The sequence below is a fragment of the Odocoileus virginianus genome, chromosome 33 (assembly GCF_023699985.2).
Source record: "Odocoileus virginianus isolate 20LAN1187 ecotype Illinois chromosome 33, Ovbor_1.2, whole genome shotgun sequence".
In the NCBI taxonomy this organism is placed as follows: Eukaryota; Metazoa; Chordata; class Mammalia; order Artiodactyla; family Cervidae; genus Odocoileus; species Odocoileus virginianus.
In genome coordinates, this window is record NC_069706.1 from 19,359,536 (window position 1) to 19,387,162 (window position 27,627).

Consider the following 27,627-nt stretch of genomic DNA (forward strand, 5'->3'; position numbering starts at 1 on the left):
GATTCAGTACATGTAGAGTTTGCATGTTATGTTACCTGATGAACTTGTACACCATGTAAAAAATACTTAATTTGGGAGAAGTCCCTGGTGGTCCAGTGGTTAGGACTCAACACTTTTTTTCACGGCTGTGATCCAGGTTCAACCCCTGGTCAGGGATCTAAGATCCCACAAGCTGCATGGAGCAGCCAAAACCAAAATGAAACAACGACAAAAGCTGACCTTGCCCCCCTAACACACATCCAAAATCTTTTTGCAGTTTGACCTAGATAGGGAATTCATACTGGTTGACACTCCCTCCATGATGTTGTTACTATGAAATAAAAGCATATTCACAAAAGTGGCAACTTTTGATGCAGTTTGAGGTTTTAATGGACAAGTGGTAGAGTTTGTCTAATCCGTGATGGCCGGGCAGACTTTTAGCTTACTTCCATGTTTTTGTTTTTTTTCTTTCTGTCTTTCTTTTTGGGAGGTAGCTATTTTTTGTTTCTCTTCATTATATGGGCCCACGAAAACCTGGCTTTTTAACAAAGGTTCTAGATTTCATTTTGAAATAAATCAATAAAACAAAATGGCCAGATTTCCCTCTGCATTGACTATTGTTTATGCCAGAAAGCCTGATCATAAAATTTAAGGATGTGGTTTTGATTTTTAAAACAAAAATAAAACTTTTCTTTACATTGTTGGTGTTTTGGTTTTTTATTTAGGATATATCACAATACTGATTGCTTTGTTACTTCTCTGAGGAAGGTGTACTTTAAATCCTCCTTGAAGGCAAACTATTACTTAACTCACTTTCTTGAAAATAATAACCCCCTGAACAGACACCTTTCTTCTTGGGTTAGAAATGCTGTTTTGTAAGAGTCATAGATATTTAGGAATGGATTATACAATTACTTTTTTTTAATTTTAAGTTTTTTAAAAAATTTATTTTTGTCTTCGCTGGGTCTTTGTTGCTTTGCGTGGACTTTCTCTGGTTGCGGCGAGCAGAGGCTCCTCTTCTTGCGGTGCATGGGCTTCTCCTTGTGGTGGCTCCTTTTTTGTGGCGCACAGGCTCTAGGTGAGCGGGCTTCAGTAGTGAGGGTGCACAGACTCCGTAGTGGCGGTTTGTGGGCCCTAGAGCACACCCCATGGGCTCCAGTAGTTGTGCACGGTCTTAGTTGGCCTACGGTATGTGGACTCCTCCGGGACCAGGGATAGAACCTGTGTCCCTGCACTGACAGGCGGGTTCTTATACACTGCATCGCCAGGGAAGTCCTATACAGTTATCAGGTTGGTATATAAGTAATTGCGGTTTTGGACCGTGGGTTTTAAATCATTATAACTGAGCTCAAACACCTCTTTATTAATCAAAAAAGAACCATTGCAATCAACACATTTTTGCCATTGAAAAAATAAGTTTATCCCTGTAGCATAAATGTCTGTGCTTCAGGATTTGATGAACCCTTGAAAAGCATTTTCTACCTCCTGCTGGTTGTGGAAGTGTTTTCCCTGCAAAAAGTTGTTGAGATGCTGAAAGAAGTGGTTGTTGGTTGGCAAGAAGTCAGGTGAATATGGTGGATGAGGCAAAACTTTGTAGCCCAATTCTTTCAACTTTTCACGTGTTGGTTGTGTGACATACAGTTGGGCATTGGTGTGGAGAAGAATTGGGCCCGTTCTATTGACCAATGTTGGCTGCAGGCATTGCAGTTTTCAGTGCATCTCATTGATTTGCTGAGCATACTTCTCAGATGTAGTGATTTTGCTGGGATTCAGAAAACTATAGTGGATCAGACTGGCAGTGGACCACCAGTGACCATGACCTGTTTTTTGGTGCAAGTTTGGCTTTGGGAAGTGCTTTGGAGCTGCTTCTTGGTCCAGCCACTGATCTGGTCATAGCTGGTTGTCATATAAAATCCACTTTTCGTCGAACGTCACAATCTGATCGAGAAATGGTTCATTGTTCTTGTGTACAATAAGAGAAGACACTTCAAAACGATTTTTTTAATTATGTCAGCTCATGAGGCATCCACTCATTGAACTTTTTCACTTTTCCAATTTGCTTCAAGTGGTGAATGACTAGAATAGTCGACATCGAGTTCTTCGGCAACTTCTTGTGTAGTTGTAAGAGGATCAGCTTCAATGATCCTCTCAACCAGTCATTGTCAGTTTCCATTGGCGACCACTGCACTCCTCATCTTCACGGCTCTCGTCTCCTTTGCAAAACTTCTTGAACCAGCACTGCACTGTATGTTCATTAGCAGTTGCTGGGCCAAATGCGTTGTTGATGTTGCAAATTGTCTCTGCAGCTTCATGACGAATAAAAAAATCACTCAAATTTGCTTTCTATCTAACACCATTTCTACAATCTAAAATAAATATAAACAGCAAGTAATAAGTCATTAGCAAAAAAAAAAGTGAGAAGTGCACATTAAAATGATATATAACATAACTACATTTATTTAAGAATGAATTAAAATATCAAATGGCAGAGTTCAACAGTGAAAACCTGCAATTACTTTTGAACCAACCTAATAACGTTTTGATTATGTACACTAACAAAGAATTCCACAATTCAAATGACAGCAAATAAAAACTGTTCTTTGGCAGGAAAATAATTTTGGCAGCATGGTTAGTTCCTCAGACTGCTTTTACCAAAAGTTAATATGCACATTAGTTTATGTGATCTGAATGGTGTTTTATAGATGGTGGAGGATACCAGTGTATGGCAAGATGCAGACGGGCAGTGGGATGGGCTTGGAATTACATCTGCATGAGTAGGTCATACATGGGTAGTTCAAAAGGAGTTGTGTGTACATTTTTGACACCAGAGAACAAAGATCTTTAATGTAAATTTTAAAGATACTTGACTTTAATGCGTTATCTGTAGGTTAAGGATCGTTCTTAAAAAGAAAGGAAAAGATTGTAGTTAATTCTATTCTTTATGTTCAGACTCTTCTTTTTTTAAACGGAAGGATACTGGAAACTGGATAGCCATTCACTCTCAGCCCACAACCCTGGAAGCATTTATACAAAGACTGATTGTTAGGTTCTTTCTGACCTGTATGGAGAGAGCAGGTTCATTGTCTTGAATAACCTACTAGGAGAGCTCCCAAGCTGTAATTTCTACTCTGTTCGTGATTTACAAGAGCTTGGACAAGTCACTTCTTTCATTTTTCTTATAAGAGGAAATTTCCTCTTATAAGAGAGGAAAATTCAAACATATTGTTAGGATTCCTGGGCTAACATGCAATTTGAGTGGGGCTGGTAAATTTGTCTTTATCAGTGGAACTGAGTTTACAAGTAGAAATCACAAAATAGAAGTAAAGATGAAGTGGGACTCTATAAGTATAGTTTTAACTGTCCTGGTTTTAAGGCTATCAAGATTTTAATTTTCTGTTATAAGCATGTGTTTCTATCTTTCAAAATAACCAACATGGAAACTACCTCTCTTCAAGCGATTCTGAGATGGATTTGGTGAGATTTATTCTAGATTAAAACATGCCAGTGATGTTTGGCTTCTGCTTTGTTGTAATCAGGTCTAAGTTTATTTGTTTTTTTGAATCAGATATATAGTTTGTCTTCTGCAAGTTTATGAATTTAAACTGGCTGTTCGGCTAAGGTATTAATATACAGACAAGCCTTTAAAAGTGATTTTGGAGCTGTAATGCCCCACTTATTTCAAGTGACAGAAATCTGACTAGCTCCTTGAAGTTCGTCAGTGTTGTTTTGGAGGAGGCTTTAGTTTTTTTAAAAATATAGATTGAGAAGAAGATGCATCTGAGTAGTTTGTATTTCTTTTTATTCTGCTATGCAAAAATGTTCTGATATATAAGATATCTGCTCAGTGTGATCCAAGACTTGTTTAAAAGGTCCTTTCTCTTGTTTCTTTTTGCTCCTGTCTCTGTCATAACATGCCTCACCTACCACATTTTGATTGATGTAACCGAGCAGGAGTGAGTAATTAATAGACTTGCCTTAACACTGTGACAAAGACTTGCTATCAGGACTCCTACGCTCTGTGAGTAAAACACTGTAAAGGACTAGAAAGTGTTCTTAGGGCACAGAAGGCAGGGAGGGGAGAGAGGGAAGGAGAGGGGAGAGAGTGACTGTGTGCATGAGATATGAAGTGCTGAGAGAGGTGTGTTAACCATGGTCTTCACATACTGTTTTATGTTTTAGTAGGATGTCCCGTGCTTTATTTTTCTATAGTTATTTAGATATGAAGCTTCTAGAGTATGAAATAGTATCTCTCTCCTAGAACATAGATGTGCGCAAAAGATCAAAGGTTGTAAATGGAAATTATCTTATATCACCCTAGCCATTCTTAAAATAGGAGGCAGCCTAGGAATAGGAAACACGAATATATGATGTATTCTACACTTACATCCCAGTGAATGTAAAAGTAGAATTCTTCATTCATTAATTGATGTTCAAGAATTTGATGCCATAGTCTCATAACCATTTCTATCACCTATATCTTGGTACTTACTCAACATACTAATTCTTACAAAGGAAATTTTGTATGTTTTGGAAATAGGTAAAATGCCGAATTTAAAGAAATATGGTTCTTTACCTTTGCATGGCCATTTTATTACTGCAACTATAAATTATAAATGATTTTGAACTTACTTTGATTTGGAAGACAAAATTAAAGTCTCTACTGGCATCTACATATTTTTAAAGATGTCTTTAAGGGTTTTTGTGTTTTTCTGATTTTTCCAGAGTGCTTGGTATAAATGAATGGCAGAAGACAGGATTCCAGTATGATGTCATCAGCTGCTTAAATTTGCTGGACCGCTGTGATCAGCCTCTGACTTTGTTAAAAGATATCAGAAGTGTCTTGGAGCCAACCAGAGGCAGGGTCATCCTTGCTCTGGTCTTACCTTTTCATCCCTATGTGGAGAACGGTAAGTGTGGACACCCACTTAGAAGGCCTATTATCCAGCATTGGTGTTTGTGATTCTGTGCTGTGCACAATTAGATGCAATCTGGTATTTCTTAGAATACCCTGAAATTTAACAAAGTACAGTTAACCCATGTAAAGTATCACCTCAGTTAATGTTTGTCTTAATGTGGATTTTATAGTGCTCTCTTTGCACTCTCTTTGCAGTGGTAATAATTAATACTGAGCTGGATTTGCCCACTCAAGATTAAAAGCCTAAAATGCTTTTAAATGGAGCCTTCACTACTAATTTATTAGCTTTTTGAGCTGAGTCAAGCCGTAAATGATGCCTTTTAATCTACCTGAATATACTTGTTAAATGTCATAGCTATCTTGTATTTTACATCTCTTGTCCCTAAAATGATAAATACTATTGTTACCCATTTTCCCTTTTGAAGACCATTTGTGTCCCAACACGTATCATTTCTTTGACGTTTGGTTTTTCAGTTGCATGGTCTTACTCTTTAACAATACTGAATGAAGACTATCTCAGAAGAAATGGTTGGATTTTATGCTGCTTCATATTTACTATGACTTTTGGCCATAGTCACATTAATTCACACTTGGCTTTAGCTTATGTGATTTGCATTTTAGATCATGTTGAAAGTTTTGACTTTAAGCCTCGTTTGCATTTTTGTAAGTTATTGTACAATAATGTAAAATTTATTTATTATGTAACACACGTTAATATTTGAAAATCTTTTTCTCTTTTACTGCCTTGTTCAACTTTGGATTCAAAAACCTCTTTAAGAACTTGCTGACATTCTTGAGAAGTCCAGTAATATTTTGCTAGCATCAGAGTTATCAAATATGTGTAAAAATCTTCATCCTAAGGAATAATGCTCTAGTTTGCTTATGACCATGGGTTTGTGTTGCCACTCACCTGCTCCTTTGTTTCTTCTTGTTCTTATTTTACCCCCCTCAGGTCTTAGTCCCTTCTGATTCAATGCTTGTCTTTAACGTTTACCAAGTGTTGTAGATTTGTTGTTGATGGTGGGGAAAATGGAGAATTCTTTAGACATAGGAGGGTAGGAAGGAGACTACATAGAATAGATGTCCCCCCCCGCCCCTCCAATCTAGCATCTCCATTTTTACATTCCTTTGTTGAGCCATTTTGTCATGGTAAAGAAAAACTGCTTGAACGTGTGAGTGCCATACCACGCATGTGTTTGTTGTGCAGGGAAAAACCTGGTAAATGTCATCCTTGATAGTTCAGTGGCCTGACCTTGCTTCAGTGCTGTTCCCTCTGTAATTCGACCACGGCTCCACCTCACTGCATTGCCATCACCAGTCATCAGCTGGCAGGCCCGGGTTTCCCGTGTCCTGTTGGGCAACCACACCATGGAACTTGAATGCTATTTCCTGGCATAGCAGGAGGTGGACACGAGCAGGGGGAGAAACATCAGTCTAAACATGAAATCTATTTCCTTGTGTTTCTGACACTAAAAATTGAGAGGAAGTTAAACTGGACAAGAGGGCAGACTCTAGCAAAGGACTGAAAACAGACCCCTTGCTTGTGGATGCGCCGAGTTGCCTGTTGATTGAAGGGGTCTGGTGTGTGGCATAGAGCACGCCTGAGGTGCAGAGCCTTGTTGCTGTGGGTGACCTGTGGTGACCTCTAAGTTTTGTAGGCTGCTTGTGGTACTGTTATTGCTTCCTTTCTCTGCGTTAGATCCTGATGATTTCCATGTGACCTCGTGTGAAGACTCAGGAGGTACAGAGTGATCTTGCTATGTGAGTTCGTGAATACAGGGCTGGTTCAAGGATGTCTGAGTGTGCTTTGCATTCTTGACTCAGTTTATTTTAACAAAAGCAATTGTAGATGAAGTAATTACTGATATAGTTTTTTTGATTGGTCTTAAAGTTGAACAACAGCAGTTTTATTGCTTAGATGAATTTAGGGGGAAAAGTGCAAAATGTATCTTTCTAATTTCAGTTTGTTTGGTGTACTGACCCAGTTCTGGTTAGGGGTTAAATCTCACTAGAATTATTTCAAGCATCAAAAAGGGGGAAAGTTTGTAATCAAGAAAAGGAGACTTACATTGCAAAAATGAAAATTTAGTGATGTTTAATTTTTAAAAATTGTGATTTTTATAAAAAGGTAATTCATGGTTAAGAAAAAAAAAGTGTTAAGCAGCTTCCTAGAGAGTATATAATGAATTTTCTCATCCACTCCAGTTCCACAATCTTGTTCAGGTTTCTTGACTATTTTTCTAAAGATAGCCTGTGCAACTATGCTTGGACATGAAAAAAACTGATTCTGTAATCGAAGCCCATTATAAATAGTTTTGTTGCCCTTTTTCACTTAAGTATTTCTAGGATATTATTCATAAGTATCTATATCCTTGTCTGCATGTAAGCATTGGTGTGCTGGAGCTGGTTTTACGGACTCAGGAGAGCTGACTGTTGTATTGGCAGGAATTTAGTGAGCTGGTTGTTAAACTTGGCCGTTATTGAAGTTGACCTTGATGGGAGTACTTAAACCATGGACACGGGCAAACTCTACAGATAGACTCTCCCTTCTTCTAGCTCGTTGGTAAACATTTACCAGTACACCACTGGGCATCGGTAACTTTACTTGATGAGGCCTCTGTTGAAGTAATTATAGATCCTGGAAGTTTGCTTTGTAAAGACAAGCGAAATGAATATTCTTAGGCAAGTCTTAAACACATGTGTAAGTAGGTATCGGGATGTTATAAGAAACAGAAGGAACAACTAAAAAATAAGAGTTTATTTTAGAAGAGTGATTCCAAGGTTGGTTAATTCAGTGATGAAAGCACCCATTGAAGATCAGAACTTGCTTTCATGTCTTCATCTTCCGTGTGTTGACACCCCTGCAGTTACAGAACGGCTGATGCAGCACCAGGCATCATGTGTAGGCATGACACAGCCTTGGAAAGAAAGAAGCATTTTCTCCCATACATTTTTTTTTTTTTTAAAGTGAGGGAAACCTTTTCTAGAAATCTCCTAGATTTCTTCCTGGGCCAGGAAGAACCTTTGGAGTAGGAAATGGCAACCTACTCCAGTATTCTTTCTTGGAAAATTCCACAGACAGAGAAGCTTGGCAGACTATAGTCCATAGGGTCTCAAAGAGTTGGACAGGATTGTGTGATTGAGCATGCTCATAGGCACTGAACTTGCAGTGAAGGTGGAAGGGATACTTCTGTGCTGCAGAATATAATTTAAAAAGCATTTACTGAGTGATGCTGGAGATGAGTGAGCAAAAAACATACAAGTATTTTTGTCTTCATGGAGCTTAATTCTAGTGAGGAAGAGAGATGGTAAACAAACGGCATGTTGTTGGTGATAAGTGTTATGAAGAAAAACAGTAAAGGTAAGAAAGGGACTTCTTGGACTTGGGAGTTGGGTTTAGGTGTTGTAATTTTAAAGAGGATGCTCAGGGAAGGGCCTCACTGAGAGGGTGATGTAGCGAAAAGGCTGAAGGAAGTAATGTTTAAGATGGTTTGGATGATACATTTCTAGGAGTGGAACTCTTTGTTAAAGAGTTAGTTTTCCAAATAGCCACTTTGTGATCCTAACACCATTTACTGAATAATTCATCTTTCTCTAATGCTTTGAAATGCCACCTTTATCATGTATTGTGTGTGTTAAGTCACTTCAGTTGTGTCTGGCTCTTTGAGACCTATGGACTGTACCCACCAGGCCCCTCTGTCCATGGGATTCTCCAGGCAGGAACACTGGAGTGGGGTGCCTGTGCCCTCCTCCAGGGGATCTTCCTGACCCAGGGATCAAACCCACACCTCTTACATCTGCTGCATTGGCAGGCCTCTTATGTCTGCTCTATGGGCAGGTGGGTGCTTTGCCACAGTGCCACCTGGGAAGCCCTTCCATCATGAAGTTCTATGTTTGTCTCTATTCTCTGAAAATTTATTGCCAATACCAAACTATTTTAGTTACTGTACCTATATCATGCATGTTAATATCATAGCACTAGTCTTTCCTCATCAGTTCCTTTTAGATTTTTCTTGGCTTATTTATTTAGCAGATCAACTTTAGCACTAGCTTGCCTAGTTCCCTTATATTAAATTTATAGGTTAATTTAGGGAGTATCGAGTCTTCTAGCTGATAATAGTATATCTTTTAATTTGCTCAGTTATGTTCTCTCATAACAAAATTTTCTTCATAAAGATCCTGCCCAAGCTTTGTTAGATTTATTCTAATGGTATGTGTGATATTATAAATAGGATTTTTCTTCATTGTTTAAACTATAAAAATTTCCTGGCTTTATATAACTGACAAGTTTTTTTTGTATTTAAGGTGTTCAACATGATGATTTAGTATACATATACATTGTAAAATGATGACTGCAGTCAATTAGCACATTCATTACCTAGTTACCTTTTGTGTGTGTGTCTGCAGAATGCTTAAGATCTATTCTTTTAGCAAATTTGAAGTATACAGCTTAGCATTATTAACTATAGCCACCAGGTTGTACACTAGGTCCTCAGAATTTGTTTCTCTTACACCTGAAAGCTTGTATCCTTTGACTAACATCTGAGTTCCCCCACCCACCAGCTCCTGGCAACCACCATTCTGTTCTCTGGTTCTGCAAGTTTGACTTGTTTCAATTTCAAGTGTGAGAGAGATCATGTAGTATTTCTTTTTCTGTATCTGGTTTATTTCACGTAGCATAATGTCCTGTGGTTTTATCCATGTTGTCTCAAATGGCCCTCCGGATATTATGTATACAAGGAAAGTAGTTTTTTTTGTGTTTGTGTTTATACCAGTTTTGTAATTATTTATTGGATTATTTTAGTGTTTCCAGTAGTTTCCTCCATTGATTCTCTTGAGGTTTTTAAAAAACACAGTTATAACATCTGCAGATGGTTTTGCTACTTCTTATTTTTAGCCTTTTTTTTTTGGTCCAAGTGAATTTGTAGTTACTTCCAGAAAATGTTTTAAAAAATGGTGGAAACCTTCGGTTTTTACTTTAATGAAAAATATGATTCTGTCTTTTGGCCTGAGATGGCTGTTTGGCTAGATACAATATTTTTCAAAAATCCTGTTTTATTAAGAGTAAAAAAGTCAGGGGCCAATGTTGAATTTTGTCACCTTTGTTTTTAGCCTCTATGGTGACAGGGTTTTTTCTCTATTGTCTTATTAAATCAATGGTACTTTTCTCATACATATCCACTCATACATCTCTGCTCTTATGCAGGATAGTCTTCTATGTATCACTAGATTGTATTTATAAAAACTCTAAATAAAACTATTAACATTAATATTGTTGTTAAATGATGGTCTGATCTAATCTTTCATTTGGAAGATGTTATCTTTCTCATGTTCTGCTGATTTTTGAAAATAATTTCTGAATTCCTTCTAATGCTCTGGAACAGTTTAAATAGCATTGTGATTATTGTTTTTGAAGATTTGGTAGAATTCTCTAAAACCAGCTAAAGAAACCTGTATATTTTGAGGGGTAGCCCTTGGCAACTTTCTCACTTTCTTCCAGGGTGATTGTTTGGGTTAAACTAGACGTGTTCAGTCTTAAAGCTCCCATCAGTCTTAATAGAAATAAGCAAGACTCTGGCAGGACTGCTTTGTGGAAAGAGTATGGGCTTTTGAGGGCTAACCGGTTTTGAAACATGGGTCAGCCCTTATTGCCTGTGCCTGTCATGAAGTTTAGTGTTTTATCTGTAAAAATGGGACCGATATTTACCTTGAGGTTTGTTGTGAAGATGAAATAATATAGTGTATAGGATAGTGCCCAACCATGTCTGTCTCAGAATTGGTGTTTGATACATGTTAGGTTTGTTTCATTCCGTCTTGTTCTGTTCCTTTATTTTTATTTGTGGCTTCTTAGATCAGATTTGTTCACAGTCCTTCCCTTTGAAGTATTTGTCAATATTTTTGCATTTTAGCTTGGTCTCAAAATCTGTGCCTTAAAATCAGTTTATGTGACTCTACTTCACAGACACTGAACTAATATGCCTATTAGCCCAGGGTTTCAAACTCTCTTAGCACCTGTATTGTAGAGAGAAAGATATGACTTATTCTGAAAATTTCATTAACACCTTTTGGTATGTGGTGTCACTGCTCTAGACTAGAGGGTAGAGTATTTAGACACTAGAACCATGTCTGTTCTTTATCGTCCTCAAGTCCTTTTCAATTTATTCTCTTCTGATTGTCTTGGGAGGTGTAGATTTAAACAGAAAGCTATAGCTTAATCCTTTCCAGTGGAAGTTCTGGATGCTCAGATAGCAGGAAAATTAATGTTAGGGATTCAGTGAATGGTCCTTATGACAAGGCATGAGGGTCAGTGCCTAAGGAGTGAACTGTGCTTCATATCTCAGTTGAAGGGCTGAAAAAATATTGTTCTGTAGAAACATTGTTCAGTTGCATTCATGTAAGGGTATTTAAAAGACTTATGTACCAGGCAGTGCTAAGCAGTGGAAGTAAAAAGAAATGAGACATGTGCTTCTAGTTTTAAGATACTTAGAGAATAGTTCAGAAGATGTAAACAGACAGTGGCAGGATAATCTGAAAAGAAACATGAAGTACCATGAGTTTAGAGAAGGAAAGTTCCATTAACTGCTGGAGGAGTTAGGGAAGATATTTGACCTGTGTTTGCACCTATGGAGTGTTTTACCAAGCAGAGGAAACAGCATATGCAACAGCAATAAGATGTGAACAAGGCGTGGTTCCCAGCTGGGGTTCCCAGTTTGGTGAGACCCAAGGGTAGCATGCAGAAGAAGCCTTTGGTTGTGTAACAGTATAGCGCTCGGTCAGTATTATTGGCCTGTTGGATGAATAAAAGAATGAATATTATATATGTCAGGCACTCATATATGACCTCAAGGAATATATCTACTTGGGAAAGTATGTTCCAAAATTTAGCTTAAAAATTCGTCTCTTAAACACAGTCCTTGCTTGTATTAGGAAAGGTTTATTCTGAATCAAATACAAGTTTGTCTTAGGGATTTTGTTTCCTCATTAGTTACATGAAGAATGGCATATTTTCAGCCCTGAAAGGACCAAAAGGTAGTGACTTTCAGAAATCAAAAGGAAATGATCCGATCCCTTCTCTTCACCTAGGTGGTGGTAGTACTTACCTTTTCTGCCATCTGGTTTAGAAGTTCATTTATTTCAGTCAGGCCAGTGGTCTCAAAGTTGAGGGAGTATGCAAGACTTTTTATGTTGGGGTACAGGAGGGAAATGTTAACATTTTCATTTATATTGCTTTTAACACTTGTTGTTTAATTTCTGCTTTTGTGTATACACATAATATACATGTACATGTATGTGCATAAACTAAAGAAAGCACATGTGTGTATTCACATGTGTTTTCATATATATTTACACACAAAATGAGGTTATGTGCCTCCCCCACCCAGATGGAAAGGTTAGAGGTCCCTGATTTAAGCCATCAGTACAAAATGCTTATAAAGGGATCTTAAAATATTTGAAAATTTAATCTGGGCTTTAAAAATAAGAATCCATCTCATTTTATACCAGTTTAAGAGAAACACTTTAAATAAACATAATGGGTTGTAATTCAGGTTTAATAGCAAATATATACTTGGAGGTACTTCAAATAGATTTTTTGTTACACAGAAGTAACTTTCAGAGAGCAATTCTATAACATGTTTTCTTAGTGAGATGGTAGTAAGTGCCATAAGCCTCCTTGCTGTACACTGTCCCTTGTCTAACATTTCCCTCCTTAGTTGGTTAAAAATCACACTGCAATGCATAATACAAAACTATATACTCTGTATGATCCCAACTATGTATAAAGTGTAGGTTTATATAAATGTGTGTGTGCATATGTATATTTTTGTGTGTATGTTTGTGTGTAATGCAATGACTTACTAAAAGAGAAGAAAAAATATTGCAATCTTGATCAGGTCCAATGCTTTGCCAAAGCCTTCCCTGGTGCTGTTATTTGGCGCAAAACTGACACCTAGAGTCCGTCGTGGCTTATTTATTCTGAGGTTTTCTCTGGCTGAACCTTATGCTTTGGATTTTTTGTTAAAATAATTAAATGTTATAATAACTAAAATGTTATTGTATTCTCTTGTGCTCTCACTTTTTGTTGGTAGCATGATTTAAGTTATTTTGCATACCCTGGCAGGAAAATGTGTACTGTACCACCGGCCCATTGCAGTACTAGAGGAAATAATATTTGTTGCAAAATACTGTTCAAGATGATTTTTTTCTAACTCAGATTTTGACACATTCCTTCCTCCCTCCGTTCCTCTTCCCTGCCAACTTGGTCTAGTTGGCCCACCACGTCTAGAAACCGTAACGACAGTTCTTCTAGGCAAGACTGAGGCACTTGGTATGACTTCTGATCATCTTCAGGGTATCAGTCATAGTATGGTTATGTCGAATGGAGCAAATACAGGAGGACATATGCTTTAGTTGGAAGTTTTTGAAGATGCTTGACTGCTTAGAATTTTCCTACGTAGCAAATTAGGAAAGTATTTTTCAGTTGCATTTTGTTAGGTTTTAATATTTTGGTAATTTTCATTAGTAATAATTTCCTTATATTCTCTGGCGTCCTTCTTGTAGCTAGTTGACTTTTCCATTTACCTTAAATTGTTTTCTAAAAAAAAACCTGATGGGTGTATATCCACTAATACTTTCATAACATCTGGAGTTGGATTTTCAGTGACTTCATTGAAAATCAGAAGACTTCTATGGTCTTTCATAGTTAAGAAAGCGCTGTTCTATTTTCATAAGTGTTGTCTTTTTCCTGCAATAGTAAATAACAAGCCACATTTTAAGTTTTGTAACCAATAACACCACACTAAGAGCCACATATTAATTACAGTGCTGTCTTGCATTCTCCAGTAACCATAAAGGTCTAGTTTCTACTTCCCCTTTATTTGGAGTAAGATGTGGGAGCTGAAGAATAACTTTCTTATTTACGTGCCATTGTCAAAGCCCTGACTGAGGGCTCCCTACTTCCAGGCTTGCCTTCTAGCCGTTTAATTTGGCCTCTTTGCCGAAAAGGCGCCTGTGTCAATAAAAGAAGAGTGTGAACACGCATTTATAATTGTTCAGAGTGGCACCTTAGGTATTTATGATTAAACCACTTCTTTATGTATTTGTATATAATACATTGAAGGATGAAGTGACTACTTAGATGATATTATTTCCTGAATGAAGATCCTTTTTAGAAATTAGATTTAGAAAAACCACATCTCATGTCAGAATTCTGTTTCGTTTGCCCTCGTTGCTGCTGTTTAAGAGGAGAATATCTCTGCTAGTGTTTAAGTTCTTTACTTTGCATACATTTTAATTTAAATCTGAGCAGTTTGATCGGGTGTCATGGAAACTGCTCTACTAGCTCTAAACAATGTTTTGTTTGAAAAACCTGTTATTATAAGACTTTAAGACTGTATAAGGACTATCAAAATGTATTATAGTCAACATATACATTCTTCCTATCACTAAACATCAAAAGCTGAAGAAATACTCATTTTTTATTCTTATTATCTGTCTTTTCTGATGTGAACAGGTAAGTGTTCTGTATAATTTGATCGCAGATGTTTGCAACATTTGCTTAATGGTTACTGCTGATGCACATACAGTCCAAAGAAGCTTTCAACCCACAAAAGCATCCTTGTCTATATTGAAAACACTACCTATATCCAGTGTGTTTCAGAAAGATTTCATGTCACTAAGGTGCCAACCTGGTGTCTGTTTGATATTGCATCAGATGTCCTTTCTTATGTATTTATCAAAACAAATGCATTTTATGAAAGTCCTCTTTCAGACTCTTTTTAAAGAAAAACTTGATTATTGACAGCTTGCTGGCAGCTAAGTTTTTTTTGGTTAAACATGTTTTATATCTTTTTAGTTAAACATGCTTTTTAGTTTTACATCTTTCTGATATTTTACACTTACAGTTGGTTGGCTTGTTTCCACATGTCTCTTATTATATAGCTCTTGAGCAATTTCCTGAAAAATACGCCGAGCACTCTTTTTCTATAAATACAAATAAGAAAAGAAAATGTTGTCTTATGATTAAAAGCAATGATTATTGCACATTATCTGAGCCTTTTCTTACTTTATTGGCCACCAGTCCTAGAAACTATCCCATCCAACACATCTGTATGTACAGTTAATTCTTGTATTTTGAGTATATTAAGTAGAATTTATGATCGAGAACTATCAATTTGCCACATATTCTACCACTTGAGAATATAATTTTTCTCAACAATAGGAAACAGTATGAAAGTTGTTCTATGGTGATGTTCTGTGTTTCTTAAATTATTTTCAATGTAAAATAGTTAATAACCACAGTTTTGAAGATGTTTTACCAGCATTGGTCTGTACCTTTTGTGACTCTTCTGTTTCTTTCTTTCTTTGAGTGTTAGATTTTAACTGTCAGGAAGAAAAGGAAAAATCTTATAAGACATGTTATGTACTCAGAACAATCATGGCAGATATCTCATACCATAATAAGGTTAAACGAACTTAATATTTGAGTAATATGCAGTAAGAGTAATTTTCATGTCACTTCTGAGATGTTTTTATTAATAGCTCAAGCTGATATTGATAATAGGATTTATGGTAATCTTAATATAATGCATACATACCCCCTCTTATCGCATGTGAACAATGAGAAGTATAGTCTTTTTCAACAACTTTAGGCCTCGTATTAAAGATATGTTAAGGCAGTGTCTAATCTCTCTCTCTCTCTCTTTTAATATTTGTTTAGCTGTTCCGGGTCTTAATTGCATCATGCAGGACTTTTAGTTAAAAAGTATCATGTGGGATCTAGTTCCCTGATCAGGAATTGAATCCGGGCACCCTGCATTGGGAACATGGAGTCCTAGCCACTCTACCACTGGGGAAGTTCCTTCAGTCTCTTTTGTTAACCCTTTTCACTCTTAAAGATCGTTCTTAGGCCTTTCATACCTCCCCCACCAGTGCAAAAGCAGCGTGTATCTGATGGTTATAAAGAAGGATCTCTTATTCCCATTTACAGAAAGAAAACCATATAAATTGTGTACTCTGGTTAGTAATTTTCAGTGATGAAAACTTTTTGCTTTTTTCTACAGACCTCTTCTGCAGTAGGTATTTCCTGCAGATTCAAAGGGAGACATTAATTAGGTGAGCTATTTCTGAGGCTCCCAACATGTGGAGAGATGGAAATTATTTCCTTAGGATAATTTCCAAGGCCATAGGGATATCTAATGCAAGATGCTTGACTTACTTCAGTGAGGATGATGAGGATCACGAGCACACTGATGATGTAGATGGACAACAGGACTGAGAGGGCTATCAGGACGGACTGCAGTTCCTTGCTGAGGACCTTCGTCTCTTTGTTAATTACAGAGAAAGAGCCACAGTCACTATGGAAACATTATTGCAAATATATGTATAAAGTGTAATTGAAACTAAGTGTTAAGGGGGACACATGACCTTATGCTCTTCGGCTATTCATACAAAGATTTATTCAGGGGCTCTTAATTTAGAAGGCACTCAAGTGTATGATATAGTTAAAGCCAGTTCATTCGTTCTTTAAGTGTATTATGCCCGAAATGTTACTCATTTTGAAAACTTAAAATTTTAGTAAATTCAATTATTTATTTGTCATGATGCTAAGAATCACTTTTTATATAAAATGTTGCTTAAAGTGACATAAACATTTCAAGACAGGTTGTTCAAGAGTGTTTCAAGTTTCTTTTAGTAGATATGCTGCCCAAGTGTCACCAAGAGTCTATGGAGTTAAAATTCTTTCCCACATATGTTTATAACCTTGAACTGTACACATAGGTAAACAGTGCAGTCTTTGAAGAACCTGAGAAGGCCATACACTGAGATTATGGTGCTCACTGCACACTTGTATGTGCGGTGTTGTGTGTTTCTTCTTTCTAATAAAGCTGGAAGTAAAATTATTGAACCCCATTTGTACATTCTGAATTTCTCCCTTCCTGAAGGAAGTGTCCTGTTCTCTAGGTAGTGATGAAGTAACACACCGAGTCTTCAAGTACGCAATTATTTGAAGTACAGAATCCAATTAAATTTGTAATTGTTATCTGAATAACTTGTACAAACCGTTTTTCTTCTGGCTGTTATTTTTTATAGAAGACAAATGCACGCAGTGAGAGATACAAATCGCCACAGCTGTTGTGTGTGTGTTTTAATATCTGTTGTTGTTTAGTCGCTAAGTCATGTCTGACCCTTTCTGATCTCATAGACTGCAGTGCGCCTGGCTTCCCTGTCCTTCACTATCTCCCAGAGTTTGCTCAAACTCAAGTCCATTGAGTCCGTGATGCCATCCAGCCATCTCATCCTCTGTTGTCCCCTTCTCCTCCTGCCCTCAGTCTTTCCCAGCATCAGGGTCATTTCCAGTGAGTCAGCTCTTCCCATCAGGTGGCCAAAGTATTGGAGCTTTAGCATCAGTCTTTCCAGTGAATGTTCAGAGTTGGTATCCTTAGCTGACATTAATTATTTGCTATAAACCAGGAACCATTAAAAGTGCTTTTATGTGCATTAACTCATAATTTACCCCTACAGGTGAGTATAAACTAATATTAAATGATGGTAGAATAGCAAAAGTTCATTAGAACACCAGAGTAGGGATTGTAATATAGTGCAATCTGGACTCCTCGAAGTCCTGTTTTAAAACCAAAAGCCTGGTCAATTTGAGTTTATGTTTTAATGAGCTCAGAATTCATCGTAGTAGAGTTTCTTTAAAGGGGAGAGGTCTGAGAGAAGCATGAAGTTACTGCTCTTCTCTTCCTTTCCCCAGAAGCGTGTGAAGCTTTTCCTTAGAAACGTCTTAATTTATAGGACTTAGCTAGGCTCAGTGTCCTCACTCACGTGAGGAAATTATCATGGATTTTAGGAAATCGCAGGAAACCACAACCACACCGACCCTTTTTCTGTTCATTATCTATGCACAAGGGGGTAAGGTCAGGGGTCCCCCAGTGGCTTTACCTAAAATTTGTGTTTATTCTCCATAATGCATATTTTTTTAATGGGTTCAATTTATTGATTGCTTATGCTTCTCCAGTGTTCAGTTCTAGATGGTGCCATGCCAGACCAGATCCTAACAAGGCTGTCAGTTAAACATCATATTTCAATCCATGTAACATGGAGAAAGGAGGACATAGTTGGTTAGCATTTGCCGGTAAAGTCTGGACATAGAGAATATAGCACCGGACTTAACCCTGACTCTGTCTGCAGAGGCTGAGAGATGGGATTGAAGTAGTTCTTCAACCCAAACTGCATGTTGGCTAGTGAGTAGGTCACACTTTTCATTGGCTCAGCTATTAAGTTATCAGATTTATCTCCTAATCTCTGCATAGAAGTAAGTGATGCATTTAAGGGGCCAAGCAGAACACAGTGTATGGGAATAAAGCTTTGACTGACCTCTCACCACAAGCACAGTCCCTCCTCCCGTTTGCTTAGCTCTCGGTTGCTTTGAGCTGGGAAAGGCTATTCCACAGATGTAGATGGCACTGTCATTGAAAGTCAGCCTGTTCACAGTGAGGGAAACCTGGTTTTGTGCTGGATTCTTAAGGGTGTATTTGTCTGTCTCACTGCTGCATCCATTCGAGCACAGGTTCTCAGGCTCGTGAGTCCCGTAGCGAAACCACAGGCGTGTTGGTTTCTCTGCAGGGCACCCCACTGTGGAGAAGGAGCAGGTCAAGGTTACGACCTTTTGCCTGTAGTCCACTTCAAGTTCAGGTAGTTGAGACACTGAGACGGTGCAGTCGTCCGCGACCCCTGTAGGAGGAAGCAGATGAGCTTGTTCAGTGGGCTTCTCACCTCCCTTTGTCCTGTGCTCCTGTTCTATTGACATTTTGGGGTGAAGAATCCACCGAAAACCATGGCTTTCTTGTTTTTACCTCACTCTCAGCATGGACGAGACTATAAAAGTAGACACTGGTGCCAATATTTTATGATAACTATAAATGGAATATAACCTTTAAAATTGTGAATCACTATTATAAAGTTACAGCACACCTGTAACTTTTTTTTAACTTGTACATTAACTTTACTTCAATCCAAAAAATTGAGACTTAAAAAAAAAAAAAGACGCTGGTGTTCCTTACTTTTCTTGACCTGCTGAGTTTCCTGATCTCAGGCTTCTGGAGCACAGTGATGTCTTGTACTTAAAGGGCAGCCCTGGGGGTGGGGTGGAGATCTCCATTGCTGGAGGTGACAGCAGATCCGGAGTCAGAGGTTCGGGGTCCACGTGTACACTCGTGGTGTACTTATGAGCTGTCCGTTGATCTCCCTGTGCAAATCAGTGGCTCTCTAGGAGCGTGTTTCCTTATCTACACCCCTGGCCTCACAGGAGTATTGCATTTGGTGTAGCAATAGGCATCAAAGCTCCTCATGCAAATGACTGAGCACGTGAGCAGCAGGGATTTTTTTTTTCCCTGCCTTTAAAGGTTGTGATTGCTAGGAATTCATGACAGTTTACGGTTGTTCTTCAGGGAGTCTAGTTGTCCCAGAGGGAAACATTCTAAAAGGCAAGATGTACCTCTAAGAAATTGCAGCCCTGGCTTAGCCAGCCTTTCATTGCTGAGCAGAGGCCTGATGAGCTGGCCATGCCACTACCCAGAAGGTTAGTTTCTTTCCTGGCTCTTATGCATTGCTTTGTAGCCTCTTGTAGCTTTAATTTACTTGAGCAGTATTGTGATTAGGAGCAGACGTTTGAGTTTGGACCCTAGCTCTTGCTAGTTCCTAGCTCTCTGGTCTGTTTCCTTATTAGCAAAAGGGGGATAGTGTTGTGAGTATCATGAGGTTAGCAGGAAGTTTCATTGAGGCCATCAGTGCGCAAGGAGTATTTACTTACCTGGGTCTTAGTAAGTATTTAATGAAAGGAACTATTTCTGCTGCCACAGCTACTCCTGTCCCCACAGTATCATATGCCCATTTTAGAGATAGCTCTAAATAGAGCTCTAAATAGAGATAGCTATCCCTGATAGCTCAGCTGGTAAAGAATCTGCCTGCAATGCAAGAGACCCCAGTTCTATTCCTTGGTCGGGAAAATCTGCTGAAGAAGGGATGGGCTACCCACTCCAGTATTCTTGGGCTTCCCTTGTGGCTCAGCTTGTAAAGAATCCACCCGCAATGTGGGAGTCCTGGGTTTGATTCCTGGGTTGGGAAGATCCCCTGGAGAAGGGAAAGGCTACCCACTCCAGTATTCTGGCCTGGAGAGTTCCGTGGACTGTATAGTCCATGGGGTCGCAAAGAGTCGGACAGTGACTGAGCAACTTTCACTTCACTTCACAGTATCATGTCAGCAGGGCCAAGACTAGACACCCCATCCAGCGCTCTCTCCACCACCACGTCATGCTGCTTCCCTGTCATGGGTGGTGGGTCCCTATGTGGCCTTCTATCTAAACCCAGGTTCATGAAGCTGGAACGCTGCTCAGGTATTTATTACTGGGAAAACCTGCCCTCAGCCATTTTTGGGGGCAGGGAGGCTCTGTGAAATACTTTTGGTTGAGGCAAATGGGAATTTATGCATGTTTTCACTCTGACTTTGTGTGGTTCTGTGTTTCCACATGGTCTTATTTGTCTGACTTTTCCCTTTGCTATTGTACACAAAATTAAAAAATAATCCAAATTGTCTGATAAAAGTTTCATACAGGCTTTTTGTCACTTATCATTTTTCTTATAGGTCCTGATCCAGAACAGAAGAATTAAAACTAGAATCATGGTATTTGTGACCCAAATCTGTGCTCACTGTGTTCTGATTTTTGTATTTGTACAATTGGAGATGAGCTGGGAGCTTTTTAGCAACCTGGTAAAGGTAAACCAGACGAGAGGGTAAAGTCAAGTCACTGGAGAAGACCAGGCTTCCTGCGTCTTCAGCCAAGGGACTTCACTTCACTCCTAAGGCTGGTAACTGCAACCGCAGGTCTCCTACCCAGACTTCGTCACCTTAGAAGTAGAGAAACGGCGTTATAAGTATAGTGATAAGTGTGGAACTTGAAGTGGAAGTAGGCCTGCCAGAGTCATGAAGTTAATCAGCAACGTCCCAGTGTCAAGTCCTCCCTCAGGTAGTTTTTAAAAGGGAAGCTGTCTTTTAATATTTTTCTTGGAGAACTAGTGTTCCAGGGTAAAATAAATACTTGCAACTTTGGCGTTTCATATCTCCCCTGGTGACTGCCTCAGAAGGGGGGACCTGCGCGGTGGTTTCCTGTGAGAGCCCAGGCTGTGAGGAGACGGCTGCTCCCTCCCCCGCCCTGAAGTGAGGCCGCAGCTGAGCGCCAAAGGGAAGTGTGGACAGTGTGTCAGCCTGCAGCCCACTCCTGTGAAGAGCTGCGCTTTAACAGCTCTCACATTCTGTAGGCTTTCTTTTTAAACACAGTGCTCCCTGAAAAGGTTGAAAGTTTATCTTCTCAGTGGAGGGAATAAAAAAAGATTACTGTCTTTGAAGACCAAGCTCAAAAATACATAGAAAAGTAATTTTCAAACTTCCTAAAAAACAACTTAATGGAAAATTTCGAACGTCCGCAGTAGCTGACCAGCACAGTAACTTCTCCGCCATCACCTGCCTGCAGCCCAGTCTTGTTTCAGCTCTTCTCCCTACTTGTGCCTTTACCCTTGTGTTATTTTAGGGCAAATTCCAGATAATTTGTCTGCACAGCTTTCAGTGTATATCTTTGAAAGATAAGAATTCTTTTTAAAAATAATACTAATTAGAATACTCTAAAAGTAACATATATACTTATTGGGAATAAATAGGCTTATTACTGAAAGTAGAAGCAAAAAAGTCACCCATAGTCCTCTCACCACTCCACCCCCACCAAATCACTGTTAACATTTAAAAATATTGCTTTACAGATGAGAAAAAAATAAGAGCTTTTGTTCCCTTTCCTGGCCTATGACCCAAACTTTGTGAGCAGATCTGAGATTATTAGATCTTTTTAGAACGATGATGAAATTATTAGAACTGTGATATAGGAAACTCTCTCATAGAGAAAAAACAGGCAGAAATATCCATATATTTGTGATACAGTTATTTTTCAAGGAAGGAGCCATTGCAGTTTTTTAAAATGACAGGTACTTCAATTTATAGAAATTCAGCTTTTTCTGAAACACTGTTCTTTAAAAATATTTAAGTATTTAGTGCACAATCAGTTTGCCTGTATGGGAACTGAATTGTTGATGATTAACGTGATTTTATGAATATTTTCAAGCCTTTGTTTGGTGAAGTACTCTTCTCTAAAGCAGCATTGATAGCAAAGGAAATTTTCAATGTTAATATTAATTTTTTTCTCAGCTGTTCTTTTATTACCTATTTCTCTGAGAAAAAAGGAAATTTGTCGCCTAGACAGTTTCCACAATGTTACACATTTAAAAATCTGTAGGGGCTTAAAATATAAATGAATTTTTAGATGAAAAGTAGCAATTAATTTAAATAAAATGGAGGGAAAAAAAAGAACCTTACCGACATAAAACAGAATCAGATTGAGTTCCAGACCGAGAATGATCTTGCCTCTGTTCACAGTCTCCATTTCTGTGTGTATGTGTGAGGTGTGGGAATATGTATTTGAAGAGAGTTTCGGCCTTTTTTTTTTTCTAAGAAAAGGAAGAACCAAAGAGAGGAACTCTTATTGAGGAACCATAATTGGGAACTTTTTGAAATTGTGTAAAGATTGCTTGTAATCCAGTTTCACCGTCTAAAGTTGAGATTTTAGCCTAGAGCACATTTCTAAATGTTAATATGGTCACATTTTTCTTGGGTTTTACAAATCCTCAAAGATGTTAGATGTTTGGGGTGAGATTTTGATTTACCTTGGTGCATATTCCTAGAAAGTATTGTTTGACAGATAACTCATACTTAAATTTTCTAGAGCAGTTCAGTCTCTGCTCTTGGGCATCTACTTTGTTCTTGGTGCTGGACTGATAACTGCTGGAAATCGAGAAGAAGCAGAAGGAAATATCTCCATGTAGTGTGCTAAGTCACTTCAGTTGTGTCCAACTTTCTGCGGCCCTGTGGACTGTAGCCCACCAGGCTCCTCTGTCCATGGGATTATCCAGGCAAGAATACTGGAGTGGGTTGTCATGCCCTCCTCCAGGGGCTCTTCCCAACCTACAGGGGCTCTTCCCAGCCCAGGGATCGAACTCACATCTCTTTCGTCTTCTGCATTGGCAGATGGGTTCTTTACCACTAGTGCCACCTGGGAAGTCCATCTTCATGTAGAGACAAGAGAAAAATCAATGAACAATGAATAAATAAGTTGGGTGCCATTGACTAGTTGTACCCCAGTTTTGTTTAGTCGCTAAGTCATGTCCAACTCTTTGTGACCCCATGGACTATAACCTGCCAGGTTCTTCTGTCCCTGGAATTTCCCAGGCAAGAATACAGGAGTGGGTTACCATTTCCTTCTCTAGGGGATCTTCCCAACCCAGTGTTCAAATCTACATCTCCTGCATTGGCAGGAGATTCTTTACCACTAAGTCACCTGGGAAGCCCTTGTGCCCCAGTGTTGTGCGACTGCTTTTATCGTGAAATAAATGTGTGGAATCTCTGTCATCCAGAACACCCACCCTAGTCCCTCGGGGGCCATCAGTCAGGTTCTTTGTAAATAGCAGAAAGTGACTTGGGCTGATTTAGTAAGCAAAAGGGAGTTTATTGAAAGGATTTTAGGGTAGCTCCGTGAGTATGTGGGAGGATTGGAGAATCATGTGTTGGGGTCTACAAGCAAGACACATTGCCCTGAAATCTGCTATAAAGCTGATCTGAAGAGCACACTGCCACCGGCAAGCATTGCTGCCTTGGTGTGGATCACAGCCTGTCAGTAGTGCCACGGCATGCTGCCCCAGCTGCTTGGACTCACACCACTGCTCCCAGAGAAGGAGCCTCACGTCCCCACTTCTCTGGGCCACTCGCTCCTCATTCCAGGCCCCAGGCGAGTGTTGTCTGAGCTTAGGTCATGAGCCATTGCCTGAGCTGCAAGAAAGCGGAGGGGGAAGCTGCTTCCCTAGGCTTTGCCTTCCACGGGGAAGAAGGGTGTTCACTGCCGGAAACCATGAAAAGCCTCTCCTCTGTACTGTTTGTATGCTTGGCTCCTGTTGATTATATATTTTGTCATTTCCAGAAAGTTATTCTCTGTATTTAGTAATACTTTCAACATTACTGTGTATTTTTTTTTTTTTTACATCATTGTTATGTCTGAAAGCGCCCCCCAGATTTATATATACCACTGTATGTGTGCGTGTGTGTGCGCGTCTGTAGTCAGTGCTTGGTATGTATGTAAACCTGAAGACTTTTTCTAGCCCTCCAGTACCTGGGCATCTGACACTCATGGGTTTGGAAATGACTAATGTGACTCAGACTTCAGTCACTGTTCCAAGAAATGCTAGGTTGATTCATCCATTCTAGTGTGTTATCCTCTCTCTGGTTCTGGAGGTTAACTTGTATGAAATTCTTCTGAAAAGTTAGTGGATTGACCTCCCTTGAAAAGCACACCAAATGATCTGTTTCTAGAAATTAAAACCCTCTGTTAACCTATTTTTACTTTCAGCCTGATAAACCTCGTTAGTTAATATGTGGCATAATTTTACTACACTAGTGGCATTTTCTTACCTTTATCCAAAGCACTCTTTCAAAATTTGTTACACTCTGCTTCAATATTCCAGTGTTTAATAAGCAGTTTTCCAAACCTGTTAACCATTACACACCAGTCACCATTACACACCAGTCATTAAACACCAGTCAGAGAAAGGAGTAATGTGGGCTTTGAATCTGGTTTAATGAGGGATTACATTTCTGCCCCAGTGTTCATTAACTTTGCAAGCTGGGGAATGTTCTTCAGTCTTCCTAAGCCTCTACTTCCCCTTTGTCCTACTGCTGGGTCCCCTGGGAGATCATTCATCAAGGCACCCAGTGCTTGGCACATACCAAGTCCTTAGCAAATATTGTTCTTCCCCTCTTCCCTCTTTTGAATAATCTGCTTGTTCAAGATTTTAACTTCATGTTTTTGTTTTAGTAGGTGGCAAGTGGGATAAACCATCGGAAATTTTGGAAATCAAGGGACAGAATTGGGAAGAACAAGTGAATAGTCTGCCTGAAGTTTTCAGAAAAGCTGGTTTTGTTATCGAAGCTTTCACCAGACTGCCATACCTGTGTGAAGGCGACATGTATAATGACTACTACGTTCTGGATGATGCTGTCTTTGTTCTCAAACCCGTATAAACACGTGGACGTTGAGGTCTTCAGAGTCCACTCCAAGAATGTACACTCTGGAAGAGGGTCTGCGAGTCCAGTTATGTGAAGGAGGACCTTTGGGGACTGCCATTCTAAATATCATGTAGGAATTTTAAAAGCCAAAATACTAATTATTGCTTTGTAGTGTGTAAAAGGAATGTTTTTTAAAAAACAAAAAAACCAACTCTTTGAGGATTTTTATCAACTCTTTACTCAATAATGCAGGTCAAACTCTGATTATGGAAGATATTTTTTATACTTAATTGCAGTAGGGCCTCATTCCCAAAGCAATAGTCATGACTTCACAGGGAACCAGTAAATGTGGGTTGTTTGTAATAAAATGAAGACTGGGCAATAAAGCTGTCTTTCCAATTGCAAATATTGGTTATAAAGTATAGCCACTGATCCTCTTTCATGTTTAGAAATTATGTCATTATTCCAGAAAATGTTTTTAATCATGCTAATAAACTTTTTTTGGAGGTGACTTTGGCATCATGTTGGAGTTACTGTAAGGCTTCCCAAGCATCTTTAATTGCTTTGCTTCAGGGGTAGTATATAGGTAGTAGCATATATGAAAGAAAGATGAAGTAGACTAGAATATATGGTAAAGGAAGGCTTTAGACTGGGGTGGGGTGATTACTGCAAATTGTGGTGAACACAGGCAACCCAGACTAACTCTCAAAAGAACCACCTCATTCAGATGTACTTCAGGGACTACCCTCACTCCCCAACTCATATATATATATATATATATATATATATTTTTTTTTTTTTTTTGGGAAACTCGGAGCAGTGGGTTCTGACTTTGTGGTAATTTGTGTCCTACACTCAGAATTTTGCTTTTCTGGACAATCTCAGGTTCTCAGAACTAGAACATTCGGTTTTGTCTGCTGACAAGAACACAACCTAAACTTGTTTTAATTCAGCTTCTTAACCCTGTCCTTGTATACCTCTTTCATAGAACTTGGCTCTTCTCGAAATCCTTAACTGAGTTTATAGTTTGCCAGGAGTATGGTTTAAGAAAACCGTGTCAGACTCATGCATTCTAGAATCCGTGAGTGCCTCCAACCATATATCCAGAAATGTTGCAACGAGGAGCTCATTACCAAGATCGATAACCATTGTGGGTGTTCCAAAGAGCAGAGCACTTAACCCAGAATCTAAAATATCAGTAATCATAGAGGTGCCAATTTGAGATCATGCCTATTAACAATGTTATTCTCACAACTTGCTTTTGTCAGCCAGGTGTTTCATTAAATATTCTCATCTATATGCTCATAGAAGTCATCAAATCAGCACATTTACTGCAGCACCTGGGTATAAAGGAGAATTAAAGTCTTGAGAAGAATGACTTTATTATTCATTAAGAACAGCATTCCCACGTCCTCACACCAGTATCTTCCACCGTTATTGTGTAGTCATAATAAGAGTTGGGTTATGTGATTTATGCAAAAGCGTTATTGGTGCGTTCTAATGCTTTTTTTCCCCCCAGGAATTCAAATAAGTGAAGTGCAAATACTTAGCACCTTAGATTGTAAAAATAGAGGAAATGAGTAAACTTAATGTAGTTCTTGTACAGTTGAGTTTTACATCTTTATAAATTGTCATCATCAGGGGTTGCTGTTTAGACTGCTGAACCAGAGTGCAAGAGTGACAGATGCTCAAAGAGGCAGGTTGCTCCAAAGTGTTTCATTAACTTTGAAATTGAGAATTAATTTGGTAGTCTGGGAAAAAAAAGAAACAAACCTCCTCCCCCCCCCCCCCCCAAAATCAGAAAGCACATACATTTGTGCATTTTAAAGAAAATACTTTCTCAAAATCTGAGGTTCTCTGAAAATCAGCTTCTCAAAAGTGCCATTTTTTGGTGAAAATTTAAACCGACAAATCCACTCACATATCATGCCTGGTCTGGAAAGTCTTGGTGGTATATCATCATTCCACTAGATGGCAGTGTTGCTTACTGAGTGTCAGTGACTGTTTATTTCCCCTTAAATGGAATCATGTTTTTTCTTTTTTCTCCCCAAAGTATTGATACAATAAACTGCCTTCTTGTTTTGCACCATTCCTTGTGTAAGTGTTTCATATCAAGTTAAGGTTGTACTGGAGGAATTAAGAAGACCTCTATTTGCAGTCAAAGCAAGCTAACCAGTTGACCTTAAAGGTCACAGAGAAAGGAAATGCAAGCTGCACCTGTGGGTCAAAGCTCTTTGCACCTGCAGCTGTAAGCCCCTGGAGTGTTTAGACCACTGATGTCAGAGAATGCAAGAGAAGAAAACACAATAGCCTTAGTCGTTTCTCCCTTGTGCAGAGCTGTTAAGAGAGACAGTGTATTTTGTACCCTTCTCTTATGTCACATCAGTTTTTACATAATTGACTTTTAACAGAAAAGCAGCTGGGCTGGGAAATAAAGTAACTTAGTTGTTTCAAATTGACTTTCTGAGTAAAGCTTTGTTTTCACTTAGTTCTGCTCCCACATGTTTCATTAACTTTGAAATCTACTCTTCAGAGCAGAATATTCAAGCAGACTCATAATGAAGCAAGATGTTTT

At 38.8% G+C, this 27,627-nt stretch overlaps 2 protein-coding genes across 4 annotated transcripts in view; one reads left to right on the forward strand and one right to left on the reverse strand.

The window, feature by feature from the left end:
• METTL9 (methyltransferase 9, His-X-His N1(pi)-histidine) overlaps positions 1-27,138 on the forward strand; it is a 48,544-nt gene extending 21,406 nt beyond the window's left edge. For 2 of the 3 annotated variants that reach the window (XM_020904403.2, XM_020904400.2), the window contains exons 4-5: positions 4,702-4,886; positions 24,862-27,138. In XM_020904403.2, the coding sequence (XP_020760062.2) occupies positions 4,702-4,886; positions 24,862-25,067 (391 nt within the window). In that variant the 3' untranslated portion in view covers positions 25,068-27,138. The remainder of the gene's footprint in view (positions 1-4,701; positions 4,887-24,861) is intronic. The other variant, XM_020904401.2, reaches the window with a different exon arrangement.
• On the reverse strand, positions 11,809-22,402 carry IGSF6 (immunoglobulin superfamily member 6). Its single transcript, XM_020904404.2, has 6 exons — positions 22,317-22,402; positions 18,275-18,631; positions 16,110-16,216; positions 15,227-15,274; positions 14,795-14,875; positions 11,809-13,637 (listed from the first exon to the last, which is right to left on the reverse strand). Exons 1-6 carry the CDS (start codon positions 22,381-22,383, stop codon positions 13,596-13,598), a joined length of 702 nt encoding a protein of 233 aa, XP_020760063.2. The 5' UTR covers positions 22,384-22,402; the 3' UTR covers positions 11,809-13,595.
• Positions 27,139-27,627: the final 489 nt, after the last annotated feature.